Source organism: Cyphomyrmex costatus, unplaced genomic scaffold, assembly GCF_001594065.2.
Source record: "Cyphomyrmex costatus isolate MS0001 unplaced genomic scaffold, Ccosl1.0 scaffold365, whole genome shotgun sequence".
Taxonomy (NCBI): Eukaryota; Metazoa; Arthropoda; class Insecta; order Hymenoptera; family Formicidae; genus Cyphomyrmex; species Cyphomyrmex costatus.
In genome coordinates this window covers 241063-259737 of record NW_017277830.1, presented here as the reverse complement: position 1 = coordinate 259737, position 18675 = coordinate 241063, and the positions used below count along the sequence as shown (strand labels likewise).

The 18675-nt window shown below is 32.9% G+C and overlaps 1 protein-coding gene across 1 annotated transcript in view; it reads left to right on the top strand.

Annotated features, from left to right (window-relative positions):
* Positions 1 to 18675, top strand: part of LOC108776620 (atrial natriuretic peptide receptor 1) — a 131434-nt gene that overhangs the window by 73872 nt on the left and 38887 nt on the right. Inside the window, exons 15-17 of the mRNA XM_018543291.1 lie at positions 586 to 744; positions 12004 to 12080; positions 12981 to 13072. Of these exons, the coding sequence (XP_018398793.1) occupies positions 586 to 744; positions 12004 to 12080; positions 12981 to 13072 (328 nt within the window). The remainder of the gene's footprint in view (positions 1 to 585; positions 745 to 12003; positions 12081 to 12980; positions 13073 to 18675) is intronic.

Here is an 18675-nt window from a genome sequence, read left to right as displayed (position 1 = left end):
TGAAAGAATTTCAATCAAATATTCGGTTAATATAGTAAAAAATAATGTTACTTTTCTAAATATTTAGTAATTATTACCAAGTTGATTGATTATATTATTATGTTTGGTAATACTAAATATTTAGGAAAGTAACATTATTTTCGATTGCATCTATTATATTAATCGAAAATTTGATTGAAATTATCTCATTCAATATTTGATAACTATTACCAGATATTTTTTTAGTGTAATTGCAACGTCAAATATTTTTTAAATGCATAAAAACGCGCAGAGATAGAGATAATATTACAGTTCAAATAAACGTATAAAACTTCTATTTGACAATTTAATTACTTGGACTAACAATATTTTGTTGCATGTCACACATACGTTTAATAACACGTGGAAAAACGGATATCAATAATGTCTGATACATAACAGAAATTTTAATCGCGACAAATATTTTTTACCTCGACGATATTTCTATTTATAATTTATATTTACAATAACGATCGAACACATGGAAAAGGGAGGAGAGACTTTAAACTGCTTTAAACCGCTCCACTCAGTCTGATTTTTTTAGAACAGGAAATTTGGTGTTTGCAGAACAGCTGTGGACAGCTCCGGAATTGCTGAAGATGGAGAGACAACTGCCCGAGGGTACTCAGAAAGGCGACGTGTACAGCTTTGCTATAATCGTTCACGAGATTGTGATGCGCCAAGGGCCATTCTACTTGGGAGACAATAACGAACTCTCTCCGAAGGGTAAGTCTTTAACGTCATTCGAGATAATCGCAGAGATGCCAAAGCAATTGCTTCTTGTCGCGTTTCATAATACAGGAACAAAAATTGATTTTTAGTTAGCATTGCACTTTATTCTTTTCGAAATGCATGACTTGCACTGACTTTAAAGCAACAAGATCAGAATGACTATTAAAAATTTGCAATTACATCTTTTTATCATTTGTAAAAGTTAATAAAAATCATTTTAATATTCTCAATGCTATGTATAGACAGAAAGAAATGAACTAATACCATATATGTAAAGTCTGTGGCTGCCTAAACACGAATTTTGATAAAACATTTTAACATCGCATTCGATTGTCCACCATTTATTCACATTTGTCCATAAAAAAAAATTAATCCACCCTTGAAAAAAATTATAAACAAATAAAGAATTGTAGCACCTCCATGTAAATATTCTTCCGAATTACATACGGGATTCGATCTACCATGCATGCGTACACGTTTGTTCACCCATAATTTTCTTTTGTCCACCTTATTCTAATTGAAAGAAAGAAGAATAATGTAAAATTGGAAATGAATTTAGATATTTTATAATTACATATTTAAATATTAACAACAATGTGAAGAATATCACTACGTCGATTAGCCAACAGAGGTCTATAGTTACTCATTCCAATTCTCGTAAGTGCCGAATTATATGAGGGATTGTTTATATAGAACTTCTTTCTAACATCTCCCCAAGGCGTCTAAGGTAGGTTTCCATTACAATGCCTTACTGATGAGTCCAGTAATGGAAACCGGGACGAAACGCCAACTTGTGATATTCTTCGCAGTCTTATTATTTTCACAGATTTTCACAGATTTAAAAATTATCATTATTTCATTATTAAATATTAATATATGTCTTTCAACTTATTATTAAGATCTAATTAAGATGCTATAGCATCAAAATTTGTTAGATTGATTGTCAATTTAACTAAAGTGATATTACTGCGGTAGTCAATACGTATGCGTCAATGCTGAAAATCCATCAGCGTCGCGAGGAGAACTACATACGCGGTACATAAATTCACACAATTATAATTAACACTAACATCCTGTTACAATGACTCGAGTAGGCATTTTCACTTCCTATGATTTTTAAATCTTACGAGTCTACGGATATCATCATTCAATATATATATTAGATATTTTGGTAAACCTTTACAAAAGGGGACCACCTTCCGATGACCTTGACCTTGACATATGTTGTCAAGGTCATGACCCTGAGTAACCTCCGGCAGGTATTAGTCGTCGCTCGTCCTTCGTTAAAAAGTTATTAGCTCCCCCCCCCTCTCCAAGGGGCGTACGACTTCTTTGATTGCACTGTTGCAATTTTAAAATTAAGGTATAATTTATAATACATGTATGATATTGAGTACTATTCTACACTTTTCCCTGTTCAGAAACGTTAAACTTTCCACGAGAAGTAACTTTCCCCCCCCCCCCCCCCTACACATGGACACACGACTTCTACGATTATACTGTTGCTATGATAGTACTGTCGGGGCAGACCTCTATGACATACGTATCATACGATATCATACGTATAATAGCAGAAATGAAACGTATATTTTAGAACTATGATTGTTAATAACTTTTTAACGAAGGACGAGTGACGGCTAAAACCTGTAGGAGGTTACTCAGGGTCATGACCTTGACAGCATATGTCAAGGTCAAAGTCATCGGAGGGTGGTCCCCTTTTGTAAAGGTTTACCGATATTTTATTTATATCAAAGAAACAATATCGTTCAAACTTTGACGAAACGCAAAACAAGTCTTTCACATATATAGGATGTTCCGCGAGACTTCTCCAATCTCGCACAGGAAAGTAGATAGGATCGAAATAAATACAGAAGTCCTATATTGTTTAGCGATTCTTGCAATATTAATATAGATATTAATTTTTGAAATTGTACTAATCAGACAGCGTTTTAATAAACGCTCCGAGGTATAGCCCGGCTCATTTTTTTAAACATAGGCTGCTTTTGCAACGCATTAGAGAGGCAAGAGGGGAAGCGCGCCATTGCTCAGCGCCCGGTATCGCCGCGCCGCTCACATGTCTCATCGCACCGCTGCACCGAGGGACTCACGTCAATGACAGTTAAACACATTCGCTATTACATTACATATGTAATACTGTCAAAATAGGACCAATCAAACTACAATAAACTTCTACGAATAAAAATGTCGGAAGAAAGAAAATGATAGAAGTTTACGAAATATATAGAAAATCTAATTGATATCGTCAATGCGCCGCGAAAAAGTTTGAAAAAGTGGACCGGAGTGTTTCTTAAAACGCGCTCTTATTAATACAATTTTAAAAATTAATATCTGTATTAATATTGCGAGAATCGCTAAACAGTATAGGACTTCTGTATTTATTTCGATCCATCTACTTTCGTGTGCGAGATTGAACAAGTCTTACGGAACACACTGTATATGTATAAAATTATTAAATATAAGAAACACTTATTTTATGAAGGTATATACTTTGCTTAGTTTTTTAAGTAATTTTTATAAAATTGCATAATAAAAGAAATTTGAAACGATAGATGGACAATCGAATCTTGTATCTAAAGATAAAGTAAACGCACGTAAGTGACGAATTGTTAAACTTTAATTTGTTTATAACTTTTTTTGAAAGATGGACAAAAGAAAATTATAGGTGGACGAACGTGTACGCATAGTGAACAATCAAATCCCGTATTTAATTCGGAAGAATATTTACATAGAGATGTTACAATGTTTTATTCATTTATAATTTTTTTTCAAAGGTTGATACAAATTTTTTTGGTGGATAAATGTAGATAAATAATGAACAATCGAGAATGTGATGTTAATTTTATCAAAATTTACATTTGAGGGTATCAGCTTTACAGACTTATACTATATGTATAAATATATGCATATATATATATATACAGAATATCATAGAGAAAAATATATAAATATGTTAATTAAGAAAAATAGAGTTCATTTATATATATGTATATCAATAATAATAAAGAAAAAACAATACTTCATTTCTCGTGCATCTACTGTTTTACAATGACAATGCATATAGCGATACTATTGATAGCAACGTTAAATATATTAAAAGTTTACTATAGTCATGAATGCAGGACGACGTATGGAATAACAACATACAGAACGAACTGAAGATCATTTTATCCAATAATCATAGTGCGATATTTTTGTAAGTGCTTTGATTTAGGCATTTTGAAGAGAAATCAACGAGGACTTGTATCCTATAATTATATAATCCCCTCCCCCCGAATTATATAACCATATTTATTGCAACGCGCATAATATTGATTTTTTGTGCCTTTGTTTCTGGTAGCATGCACATGTAATATGATCACGACATATACATCGATTTATAATTCTGCACATATGTATTATGATTTAGCTGACGATAATAGATTTTAACAAAAGCGATATCAATTCAAGATTAACGTGCAAAGCATATGCAAAAGTTACGTAGCTTTCAATACGAAATTGCAAGTATTGTACATTGCAAGACAATTTAATTGTATAAGAAAATTGTTGAAACGTTTTCAATTTAATGGCATATACAATTTTTATACAATCTTTAAAATGCCGTTTTAAACTATTATAAATTGTTTGTACATTTTATTTTTTCATTTGTTTTACGATCAATTTTTTAAAGGAGCTTTTTGTCTGCTGATAAGTAAAATTTCATTCGCCGTTTTATCGGCTGTTGGATATTACTTGCTAAAGCTTGATCCTTAAAGAATTTTTGTGATAAATCGAACTTGCAAGCTCCTGTAATCCGTTACCAACAGTCGCTCTCTGCAGAGCAAAATTGTTGATATTGAAACTGAGGCTGTGTTATTTTTAATTTGTAATCTATCTGATAGTTTTTCCTTTTCAATTAATTTGGATTTGGATTTGCACGTGGAGCTTTAAATTTTTATGACAATTTATAAATAATTAATTATAATTAATCTTACTTTTATGATGACATCGTGTAAAAAACCAAATTTAGCTTGGACCATAATTGTATTAATTTAGATCCGCGATTCTAGTGTTAAAATTGGCAGTATTCCGATATTCATTGCCATTGTTGAAAATCTATAGTGCAGGTAACGTATGTTATAAATTTTTAATACTGAGAATGAATATCGAAACGCAGTCATATTGTTTAAATTATACAATACATATATTAAAACGAAACACAAATATCAATCGTCTCGCAGATTGTATGTATTTTACGTTATTAAAATGTTTTAATATGAAATTATAAATTATTATTCGACATATAACCATTCAAGACTTTTTTAATACAAATTAAATTGCATAAAATTAAAATAATTTATTCTCACTCTCGCGCAAAATATTACCGATACATTTTCATATGTGAAAATGGAACAAATAATTTATAAAAAGTATATAATTTAAAGATTCTAGTGTTTGTCTTTATTGATATCAATATCTTATCAAATACTGATGATGAAGAAAGCGAAGCTCGGTAACAAAGCTTGCACAAGAACATCTCGATTCAACCGACTGATGGCTTCGAAGGGAAGGAAAAACATGTCTAATGTACATCGATATCGAATATTGGATTGTTATTAGATCTCAATCACCCGATAATACTGATCACAGAAAAGCGACTCGAGCTTTACCATTAAAGCTCGCTATATTTTCAACATTAAGGAAATCGATAGTTGATCGGCGCAATCGGTAATAGAGTTCTCGCTCAAAGCTTGCAAGCTCACGACAACCAGCCGCGAGAATCGATCGAAATAAAATGTGTTCTGTAGGAGCATGTCGAAGCAAGGTCCGAAAGCTCAGTCGAAGCTCTTACGCGTCCTAGAACGCACGCGACTATCGCGCGCGCTCCGCCGAGATTCTTCTTGTTATCGCTCTCTTTTTTCCCCATCTATCCATTTTTCTCTTCGGTACAAAAAAAAAACGTATCCTTGACGACGACTCGTGAAATCATCGGGCGCATCACTAATGCCCCAGTCTGCGGCCTAAAGACCAAAGTCGTAGGTGTTGTTTGAAAATGGAAAGGAGAAGTCTTTCTGCGAGCGGCATACCCGACAACGTGCACAACGCGTCGTGTTCTTCCTCTCTTTTTCTTTTTTTCTTTTTTAAATTTTTTTTATAAGTTCTGTGTGAATGCACAAATATGTTGTTAAAATCTATTGGATTCTTCGCAAAATTGATCTCATCGCGTGATTTACTAGCCGTATAACTACCGGTTAATCGGCGGCGGCAGTATCGATTCCGAGTGCTAAGAGACCGCCGCACCGGGTCGACGCACTTCCGTAATATCAGCGTTACAACCGTGCGGAAGCAATTAACGTTACATCATGGCACATGAGGAAAAACTGCGTATAAAAATAAATCTGACCAGAGGGATAGGGGCCACTGACCACGTAAAGGTCCCCCAATAAACGAAATAAAGTTCTCGCTTGTATTAAAGTTCTCTCACTAAAGAAAGTAAATTCCCGGCGGGTTAAAGAAAGAAACTCCGTTGAAGAAAATTCCCCTAATTTTGGGAGAGGAAACTTTTTATTATATTAGAAAAAAGTTTCTAAACGCGAGATGGAGTAATTCGCCTTGATGATGTTGAGAATAAATATTTGAATTAACGTTGAAAAAAATAAAATGTGATCCTCTTTCTGTTATATAAAGTAAACCGGTGATAGAGTATAAATTAGCGGATCAAGGGTTTATTAATAATGTTTTCAATATCAATTTATTACGTGTATTAACACGGATCGGATTATTCATTTACTTGTATCGCGCTGGTGGATTTAACTTCACCTATACGCACGATGCGGTTTGAACTGTTAAAGTGAACACGATTTGCTGACAGGCCGAGGAGAGAAACTCGAGGTAGCGCGCGTGGTAATCCGACAAGTGATAGATCGCATAACCGATCAGACAGCGTCGTAAACGACCTGTTTCGCGTTCTACGACATTTACTGCGCAAGTTCACCGGCAGTTCGCTGTACCATGCAGCCTTTTATTTTCTCTTCTATTTCTTACCTCAGTACGCGAACGAGACTTTTATTTTTTTACATTATATACTTCGCTCCAAAATGTTTTTGTCGCGATAGACATAGACATAGTTTTATTGTCCTGTCGCTACGTACTTGCAATAATGCGAAATGGGAATGTAGTTTAGTATCTCTTTTTGTCGCCTTTGTATAACGCTCTTCCCTTTCTTCTTTCTTTCCGAAGTTTCCCCTTCGCAATTCCTGTTTATGTGCTCATGATAGAAACGTATTTCCCGGAGGAAAATTATACAATTTTTATTTTCAAAGAAAGAGATTATCTTCAGGCTACAATATTTCGGCAAGAAAGTTTTTATTGTAAATGAGAGTCTTAATTTTGAATTTTACTATTCATATTCAATTTTAACATGTGCAGTTATTAACATCCAGATTTTTTGTTGCGTAAACTAAATTGGAAATAAACCGAGAAATAAATGATATATACGCATTATATAATGTTTATATGTATATATATATATATATATATTCAATATCAATATCGACGTTACTGTCGAGTTCCTTGTACCATGAACATTTCACTTGCAAAATGTGTCTCGACTGGAGAATGAAAAGCGTTTGTGCTAATTTACTCGGCGGTGAAATCGAGGTTACGAGCTCGTTGCTCGCGGTTATTAATTCCGCGAGACATTTTTTGGGCGCCGACAAAAACAGCGACACAAATAAAATAATTTCCTTGTTTCATGAACGAGTTACAATTCACGCGTTCCATGAAAGGTATGGCGTGTTGTGTAGTGATTAGTGCTGGAAAGTTAAAATCGGCGTATACAATCAGACAAGGTTTAATGGGGTCAGTGGAAGTGAAGATAGAGATCCGGGGTGGACTCGCAGTTACCGGGATAAACGTGAGTGTTTCCCTAATGCGGCGAAATCCCAGTAAGGCGAAAGAGAAACTGCGAGTTGTACCTTAGACATTGAAAAGGATCGAATGGCTCATCCAAGTAATTTTAGGGGACTTTTTTGTTTTATAATATATAATATATGTGTGTGTGTGTGTGTGTGTGTATAGCGGAGATAGGAATACACACACATATTTAGTGTTTTAATGAAGCGGTTCGTTAAACTTGTCAAAATTTTTTTCGGAAATCAGTTCTCTTTTAATTAATTTTCAATTATTTCGAATAATCCTCTATAACTCTCTTACTTTTTCATTTAAATGTGAGAAATCTAACTTTTTTGTTTCAGTTTTGAATACTCGTATATTTTGAGACTGAGAACTATTAAAGGGAGATTACGTGTGATTTAGTTTAATAGTTGTGACTATTGAACGAAAATTGATGCATTCTTTTTTGCGAAATTTCGAAAGTGCTAACCCGTGAACTCGAACAAAAACAAGATAACGAGGTTATTGGTCGTAAAATGATCAGATGAAGATCAGAAAGAGACCAATAAAAAGAATCAAAGTTAAACGCGACGTTCAAGGCCACCAAGACGCAAGTTTTCTACGAAATTCCACCGAATAAATCAACCGTATAATATCATTATACGCGAATCAAACTTTAAGATGCTCATCATACTTGTTTTAACTTTGAGCGGTTTGAAGAAAGCTTTTAGGTAATAGCTTTCATTCATCAAAACTCTGTAATGTAACGCCCACAAATCGATTTAGCAAAAGATTAAGATTCTCATATATGTCGTATCGTGATATAATTTTTGTTTATTATTTGATATTGTATTATTAAATACATATTTTAAAACTGTACTTTTTTTTATAGAAACACGCGCACGCTTGGAAATATTGTGGAAATATTAATGAATAATTATAAGCAATTATAATGACAGCCACTGAAGTTTTAACGCAGTTTTTGAAAAAATGAAGCACTTTAGTGATCCATTGTTTAATAAATATTATTTTAGCTCCTTGGGAAAATACGCGATGTTTTAGCAGGAAATAAGATAAATATGTATTTGAAAGAAGAATGGTTAATGTTTTAATAGCTTGCAGAGATACTGTTTACGCAGTACGTCGAATACAGTCCACTTTCTCTTGTATATTAAACAGTAAATGAGAATTAATTTTGTATAAAATATTTGTTACAAAACAGATCCGACATAAACATAATAACGTTTGTTATGCATGCTAAGATAATGCGCATTTAATTAATTGTAAAAAAACATGATACATTTATAAAACAAATGTTTTGACAATTCAAATTCTAGTGTTAAATGTCATATTAAACCTAAATTAAAAAAAAAAGTGGTTAGATATTATTTGATATGCAAAGGTCAACAGCAGAATTATCATACGAAACATATAAATCACGAAGATGATTTATATCTATCTGAATTTGCTCTCGAATGTGAAGAGTAGAATAAATGTCCCTTTCAGTTTGTATTTAAATTCTCTTTTTTATACGGTACGCGTGCCACGATGATCGAAGAACGCTGTCCAACAGTTTCCATCTGTCAAAAAGGGACATGCGATATTCAGCGGAGTTCCCACATGGTGTATTACATTCGACTGTTCAACCGCGAAATTTCGCGATCTTACGAAGGAGATCTTGGAATTTGGAAATAGTATACTATATTCGTGGGTTATATATATATATATATACTTTTTAATCGGGTATGCCGACTCGACGGAAGTGTAATACATTTATGTCGTGCGTGTCTGCATGCACTCACGCATGCACGCGTACGTATGTCAAGGAATGGAAGAGAACGAAGAGAAAAAATCCGATATCGCAACGGTAAATTTTCAAGGGCTGTCCGGCGAGGCAGTTTGGCTCTTCCTTGATCGACGGCCAGGCTCTTCGAGGACGAAGACAGAATGGTAGATAAAAGTAACGCCTCAAGCACGAGCAGCCTGACTCTGCCACAAATGCCGCAAGTCGGGACAAATCCCGATGGTGGTGCCAGTCCCAGGAGGGCCGTCAGTCCTCTCCTCGAAGTTCGCAGGCCTCATTGTACCCTCAACTGCGAGTCCTGCAATTTGTTCCTCGAGGACATCTACAGGCACAGTATGTGTCAGTTGTCCTTGAAGCGCAACAACAGGTTCCGGTTTCCTATAACCGCGAATTCGATATCCAATCCTATCATAAGCGTAATTACCTTCCGGCTTCCAAGAACGCAGAGATCCGCCAGAATATATTGGTTAATTATTTTCAAACAAAATTCATTTCAAACAAAACTAGATGATTTTGAAATACTTCCTGTGATACATTTTATAAGTTGATGCTGATTTTATTTTTTCAAAGAGGAATTTTATAAAATATGCAACGCCTTATTAGTAATTTGAATAGAATATCGCAAAAACGCCTCTCATTTCTGTTTTTTACTGAATTTCATTAAAATTTTATATTATTTTTAATAAACGTTAACATGTTCTATCTGTTTTAATTAATTTATTAATACTTTTCTCGACACTCGCGCGTATACGCATATATTGTAAAACTTTTAATCATTTTTATGGTTTTATTTATATATTACATTATTTCTATTATAATTAATAATTTTAACTGTATACGTTATTTATACTTTTTATGTATATTTTACATTATTACAATTTTACATATATACAATTATTAATTTATAAAATGTGTTCTTTACTTCTTTTAATCTTTTTAAACTTTTCTTGTTTACTTCTTTGTAAGTAGAATTTATGTGTTACTAATTTAGTGAAACATTTTATTTCAGGAATTCAAGGAGTGTAATATATAATGATATTGAGATGCATAAGTATCAAACTAAAATCTGTATTTCAAGATTTTATATGAAACAGTATTTGCGAATATTTTCTTTTTCATATAAATTATCAAGCTATGTATGGAATGTTATTCTAAGAGATCTTTTTATATAATTTTGTTTCTACTATGTGTTGTCATATTATTTCAGTTTTGCACATGTAAACGCGTATCAATATTTCAAATAAAATTATGATTACTAAAAGGAAGTAGATTGAAAGAGAGACATTAATTGAGACAAAAAAAATAAAAGTATACATTAGACATATAAGTAATTGTTTTAATCGGTTTTTAACTATAAAAGTTCGTTTGCGTTTCAGACATAGCTCTCGACTTTAAATAAAAATTTTTATTTAAAAAAAGTAACAGTGACGGTAAAATTCTATTTCCGTCTCTTTGTACGTATAAGTTATAAAAGAGAATTAAATTTCTGTTGTCATTGATACATTTACCTCCCTTTGTCAATTTACCTCAATTCGTTTCTCATATTGACGTTTACACCAGAAACCCGTTTAACTAATTCTGTGACTTTATGGAACAGATGTATCAGCTAGCAGTTAGACCAGGACGGAGTTCCGGTCTGAACGTAAATGTACAATATAATAAACACGATCTCCATTCTTTTCTAGCGACGAAATTAGCATATGCTATTTATATGATTAAAAATATAGATTGTATTATCGATGATTACAAATTATGCCGTAAATGCCGCTACTTTTCACAATTTTATTTAGCTGACGAGTCTGTCACATTTCTCGCTAGTTACGTTCAATAATTTACGCTCATTCGCGTATTGTATAATTTTTATAAAAAGAAATCTATGTCGCAAGATAGAGGAATAAATTGTTTCTTTTATATAAGCAAAGAGAAGACATTTAAATATAACATAGTTACTGATCTGACTTGTTCCTCTTTCCATCTCTATCTCTAATCTTCGATAAAAATAATTTTTTCAATAAAACAAACTTTCGTACTGCAATTTTACGGTTCATTGATGCTCTGAGATATCCATGTCAGTCTGTAAATATACTTTATTGGAAAAATTTGCGGGTTAGATGCGCCAATATATCGATAGAAAGATCAAACGGTCAACGAAAAATTTGTAGCTGGTTGCTCTTTAAAATGATACATGGACAGTAGTGAAGCACGCTAGTAGGCGGACGAAGGAGAAAGTACTTTGCATTAAGCGGACGTCGCCGTCTGACGTAAACGCGGCCTACCTCACTGAACCACGGCTAAACATAGTTTCGCGCAATTGCCTGGAGACATTACAATCCTGAATAATTGCAATAATGCGGAATACCTCGCGACGTTGCGTCAATTGTTTTTTAACATGTTATCATGTCCTACAGAGCAGTTGCAATCAATATTTTTATGCCCAACGGGCGGATTATTTTCCACGCGTTTTCCTTCCTTTCTATTTTTCTGTTTTTCACCAAGAGATTCTTTTACATTGCCCTGTGAACTTTGACACCATGCGACACACTTCGTCTCTGTTGCAGAAATAATAGAAGGTGTTAGAAGAGGTGGCGGTTCACCCTTAAGGCCTGTAATAGACGATGCTTCTGTTGAAGAAGAGGTAAAAAATCATACATAAAATAGCAAATATTTTTAATGTATTCGCATATTTATATTTACAAGGTTTATCTGCACATGATAGTCAATGGGTCATTCATTAGCATTATCAATTGCATATTACCATAAAATATTCATTTTATTTAACGTATTATTAACACATATATTATTAATTTGTTTAAAATGTATTTTTAAATGTTTGTGTGTGTTTAAAATGCTTGTTTGAAATGTATTTTAAATTTACTAAATTGCTTGTACAATTTAATAAGTGATTCTGGTTCTGCTCATAAATGCATTTCAAGACCGAAATAAATTATTTCGGTGCGCGGTATGCAGAATTAGAATGAATTTAAATTCACACAGAAATATGTATTTATAGGCGCACTACTAAAAACAGAAGAATATATAATTATTTAAAAGAGCAATATGAAATCTTGCTGGACCGTGAAAGTTTAAATTAATAAATACCGATGAGAACATGCCGTAACGATAAAGCTAAATCTCGGGTGCTTCTATATATATAATGCATGTGAATTTATATAGATTTTTAAATTCAGACTTACAACGCAAACTGTAAAAAACTACCGCAGTACTATCACGAGTTAAATTGACAATTTAACAATTTTGATGCTCGTAGCATCTTGGATCTGAATAATATTGAATAACATATTAAAATCTATGAATGACATTAAAAAAATCTGTAAATAATTAATTTATATTACGAAAAATATTACCTCAATCGAAAGTTGAATCCGGATCTCTAGCATTCCGTGCGAGATCCAGGTTCAACTCCCGGCCGAGGTAATATTTTTTGCAATATAAATTAATTATTGACATAAAAAGATTATAAATATGGCATCGACCAAAAAGAATATAGATTTATGAAATGAATATCATTGTACAGGTAGCTACTCTAATGAGAAGATGCTGGGCGCAAGAAGCTGCGGACCGACCGGATTTTCCTGCGCTGAAGCAAACAATTCGTAAAATTAATAAGTGAGTAATTTCTCTCCGCAAATATGTTATTGATGTATAATTTTTTAGTTCAGAGATTACGGTTTATAAGTCGCGCGTTTCTAATTATGAATTTAGTCCACGTCGATATGCAGACAGCGGACTTAAAGTAGAATCTCGAACAAATTTTGATAATCCATTCTTTCATTAAGCTAAAAGCTCGAGTTGAAGCGCGAACGCGTAGCACGGATATCGAGATCGTGATAGAAAAAAAATGCGTATATCATCCTCTAGAAAGGCGATAAACCTCGAGTCGGGATGTAATGCCGGCGCAGGGCTGTAAAACTTGGAATAACGTTCGAACTATCAGGAGAATGCATTAACTGCGTCGTCGAGGTATTGTCCCTGTCTGACGCTATTTCTGTCTCGTTGGATTTCTACCGGATTTGCTGTTACATCGAGATATTGCCGGCATGTTGAAAATGTCGATAACGACGACGATTTTTCCTTGGAAACGATTATACATACACAGATAATAATCGCGCGGCCGTGTCTTCAGCACGAAAAAGACGCGAGATTCAGGTCGAATGAATCGAGAAATGGCTGACTGCGATCTCCGGTATATGGTGTGGAACAGCGTCGTTCGTATTGTGCTCGGCAAATTGTACAGGCTATTGTAGAAGCCGACATAAAACGTCACCTAGAGCAGAGCTCGTGATATCTCCACGAGTATTTTTTTTTTTTCTTTTATCGTAAAGACGGGCAGTCACCTAGCTCCTTTTCTCTCTCTTTCTCTCCCTCTCTCTTTCTTTCCGTTAGATATTGATATAGTTGTCGACCTTCCGGGGTGCGTTCAGGAATTATGCTCAGATAACTCTTGGGTGCATTTTTGCTATACGTAACGTAAACTATAGCCAAGAGTTACCCAAGCGTAATTCCTGAACGCAGTTCTGGGCATTGTTGTGCATCATCTCATACTCAAGAAAGAGTACATCGTCGAGTCCAGGCACATAGTAATTCAGTAGGTCAATAACTGCACGTGAGAGAATAGCTTCCGGACAGTTAAGCGCGTTCCGTTGAGGAACAGAAAACTGAGAAATAAACGGAAAAGACGGCGATGAGAAATTGAGAAGCAGAATAAGCTGATAAAAAAAAAAAACTAAAAAATCGTGTCACTGGTAATCGATCATCGAAGCAATCATCCGACCTTTTCTCCGAGAAAAATTGCTCTTGCTTGCGAAAGGCGCAGCTGGTTTTTCTCGGAAATACAAATTTGCGACTAAATCATCCACAAGATTATCTCTTTTTAAAAGAAGGTATAAACTGTAAACGAGCACATCATCTAGAGGAGATGATAAGATTTATTAATTTTCAGCGTGCAGTGTGAAAGCGTGATGAAGAAAATTATGTCTATGGAAATTATGTAAAACGGCAATCTCATTTTTTTAACGTTAAGTTTCTTCTTTTTTTTTTAATTTACATTTTCTCGCAAAATTACCGCTGATATTTTTTTGTCAGGTAATCAAAAATACCGAAAACATGGCTGCGTTAGCGTTCGCGCAATTATCTTTATACGATTTTTATTACATTTTTGATCGCCCGACGAAAGTTAGTGGTGATCTTGCGAAAAAATGTGAATTAAGAATAGAGAAAATGAGAAAAAGAATGTGAGAGGAAGCCTGATGTAAGAAAATGAGATCGCTGCTTTGCATAATTCTATAGGCATAATTTTTCTCATCATGCTTTCACGCTGCGCATTGGATTCTACGTTAAATAAGATTTCTGCAATCTCACAGAAAAGCGATTCAATCGACATTCGTTCAATATCTTCGACGGACGGTTGTTTCGATTGACAGTTCGTCGCCACGTTTGATCGAGAGCTTCCGATCTCATTTAACTCTGACATAGTTTTATCGAAGCACTCGACAATTTTTATTTTCATTTTCGATGATAACGTCCAAATGATTTGTGAATTGGACCGACCCAACGTGGTGTCCGGTGATTGACTTTCGTGAAAATTTTGCGAGAACCATATTCGCAAAAAACATTATTAAAATGGTTGATTTTTAATAGATAAAGCGGATTATATCTTACATAAACATGTCATATACAATGCATAATCTTTATCCGCATTTTTTATAGAAAAATAGTTTAGTACAGGAAGAATTTTATTTTAACGAATATTATTTTATTTATATTTTACATCTTTTAATATTTTACACGTGACACTTAACATGTATTAAAGCTACTCAATATTTATAATTAAGCAATTTTGTTAAACACACGTAACTTGAAACATTATAGGTACGTTGGCATTACACCTCATATTTTAGATTATAGGTACGTCATGCAACTAGAGTTACATTAAAACATGTTCTATTTTGACTAACGGTTAATGCATACATTTTGTTCACCAAAGTTCTAAAGCTGTAACAACATCACGGGCTCTCAGGAATGAGTACAACTGACATAATATTACATACAATCCCTTTAAACTTTCTAAAGTTTATTTACCAAAAGGGGTAGGCTTAAAGCAAAAAAGGTACAAAGCTTTTTTTCATCACAGTCTGAGATATTTATATTGGGCGGATTTTAGTTATTAAAAACGGACATTTCTTTCGATCTTTATTTACAAGAAAATTATACAAGAAAATTAAATATTTATTTATAAGAAAAGTTCTCCTTTTCATGGATATACTGTGTGTGTGTTTATTTTTAAATCCATCACTATATATATAATGTAATTTAAAAATAAGAAATATATCTATTGACAAAAGTTTTATACTGCATCACATATACATATGTGTGAACTTACACTTTTACTTTTAACAATTTCACGAAATATGTCTGCATTTTTTGTTGATTAACGTCAGAGTTATTTACAGAAAAATATAATATGTAAATATATACGTGTTAGCACAATTTATAAATAAATTCACATCGTAATGTATATTTTTACCATACATTTAATGTGCGATTGTTGTAAAACGTTATACGATTTAAATAAATAAGACATTATGATAATAAAAGCTTAGTGATCTCCATAATTTTGTATATTCTTCAATTTCGTAGAGACGAATTAATACTAACCATTGAGAACGATATCACAAAATGTTTCAGTGCTCGATCTAATTATTGTCACAATTTACTCTGACGGTCGATACGTATTGTTTCTCATATAATACGTGAGCGGAAGATTGAGTAACGATTTAGAACTCAACGTTGCGCAAACTGACATCACACAGAAAATATTGTAGAATGATTATGTTGTCTGAGATTAATAATTGAGAAACGAATTGTGAATATTTTTTGATATTTAATATAAAATATCTTTTAATATTTATATTTTCAAAAGAACGTTTCATGAGCTTTTATGCGTACTTTCCAGAAAAATTTTACCACGTAGAATTTTTTCACGTTTACGTGATATTATGAGAATTCCTATTCCGCAATGGTCTCGCATTTGAAACGCGTAAAAATGAACCCTATACGTATTCGCGTGAAGTACGCCATTGCGTATCGCGTATGAATACCGGTGTAAAGGCGATCGAACGTGCATGTAGCACGTGGGAGGCATTGAGTAGTTTTAGTGTTCAATACTGCAATGAATAGTGAGATTGGCAGCGGCAAAGCGGACGATAGCATCGTCGAAATTCGCCCGTTCATCAGCACGCCGGATGCTGAATTCATCAAGATAACATCGTCGTTTATAGGACTTTTTACTATCAGGCGTTTCTCTCGAGACTGCTGTTTCTCTAAAAGTGAAATCGTTATGTATCTTTTCTATCCGGTGATAAAATTGAGACCATAAAAAATTTGTTATTATATAAGGAACATAGAAACACGCGTGTGAAACGTTTTCTTTGATCGAAAATTGTCAAAGCTATGTATACATAAAGATCTCGCGACAACGATGATTCTACATGTGCGAGTATTCTATATTCTTCTTTCATATTTTTTGCTTACATCAATCTTCCAGGAGTACTTTCATATCTCTTTGCTTTCATTTTTATACGAATTATTAAATTACTAGTGCGACAAAAAGAAGCAAAGGCCGAAAGATGAAAAAGACGAAATTTCTTATATCTTAAAAAAAAAAATTAATTCAAAGCGCTTGACAAAGTTAGTTATAAAAAATAAAAAACAGAAAAGAGTAATGTAATATTAAAAGAAAATGAAAAAAAAATTAAGAGAGTGTTAAAGAGATAATGTTTGTAATAAAAGTAAAAAGAAATATGAAAAAGACGGCCATTTATCATACACCTGAATGAAATTTCTTTCTACTCGCTATCGTAACCATATTATATTATATTACACAAAATAACATAGTTAAGTTCTACATATGTATACAGTTATAAAGACATTCTAACGGCTTACAAAAAGCTATTTGATATTGTTGTTTGTGAGACAATTCCCACGTGCGTTTTTAATAACTTCTTTAAGGATCTAATTTCTAAGCTCCATGAGAGTTCTTTAAGACGAAAATTTACTTTCGTGTAAGAGAAGGCTTAGACTGTTATGCCCGACTCGTATCAATATTACATTATAAATCACATTATATTCTGTAAAGGCAATGGGGCGCATGCAAGGAATATCTAATATCTTTTCACAAAGAAGGCCCGCCATAAACTCATTTTCTTTATTATTTTCCGAGCTATAAAATCGATCTTGAAGATATTTCATAACGTAATAATCATGGAATATTGAGCCATATGCATTTATAAAGTTAGACATTTTTTTATTTTATCGTATTTGCGTGCTACACATAATACAAATATGCCAGGCAATATAAATTTTTTCTCAGATATAAATACTTTAAGGATAAGCTATTCGATATACCTACATAAAATTGATTTTTCTATAGCAAGAATTTCATTGAGCTGCATTGCTATGATATTTTATCCTATAAAGGAAATTTTTTAGGAATTATTAACTTCGGAATTTATTAACCAGGAATCTAAATAAATAATATAACAAAATATAATATTCTTTACTTAAAAGAAATTATGCATTAATAGACGTTTCACAAAAGTCGAAAGTTACAAAGATACTTACGTTAAAAATGCATGATAAATTAATAATAAAAAATTTCAAATAACAAGAGAGATTATATTTCACTAAAAATTTTTTTAATTTATCCGAAAAATATTCTTGAATCAGTATAGAACACTTTCTTTGTGCTTATTTATTCATGGACTAATATATTAATGATTACTACTAAAAAAATGAGTATTCATTGTTTTAACTTTCGTTAGTAGAGGTCATCGTTGTGTTTAAAGATAAACAACTGATTGATAGACGTATTCAATTTCCTTATTACAATACAATGTATACTAATTTGTATATTTTTAATCTATAAATTAATACCTAATACAAAAAAAAAATTCAACCCATATTTGGTAAATAATTAACAGATTTTGCTCTCTTTTCACAATTTGCTCGTTATTTCAAGACAATAATACTATTACCCAGGGAATGGAAGTAACTCGTTACTTGTAACGAAGTTACAGTTACAAGTTACTTTTTTGGTAACTTTACTGGTAACTGCGTTACTTTCTTTTTTTGGTAACTGTAACTGTAACGAGTTACATTTTTTGGGTAACGGTAACGAAATTTACAGTTACTTTTGTCGTTACTTTGCACAC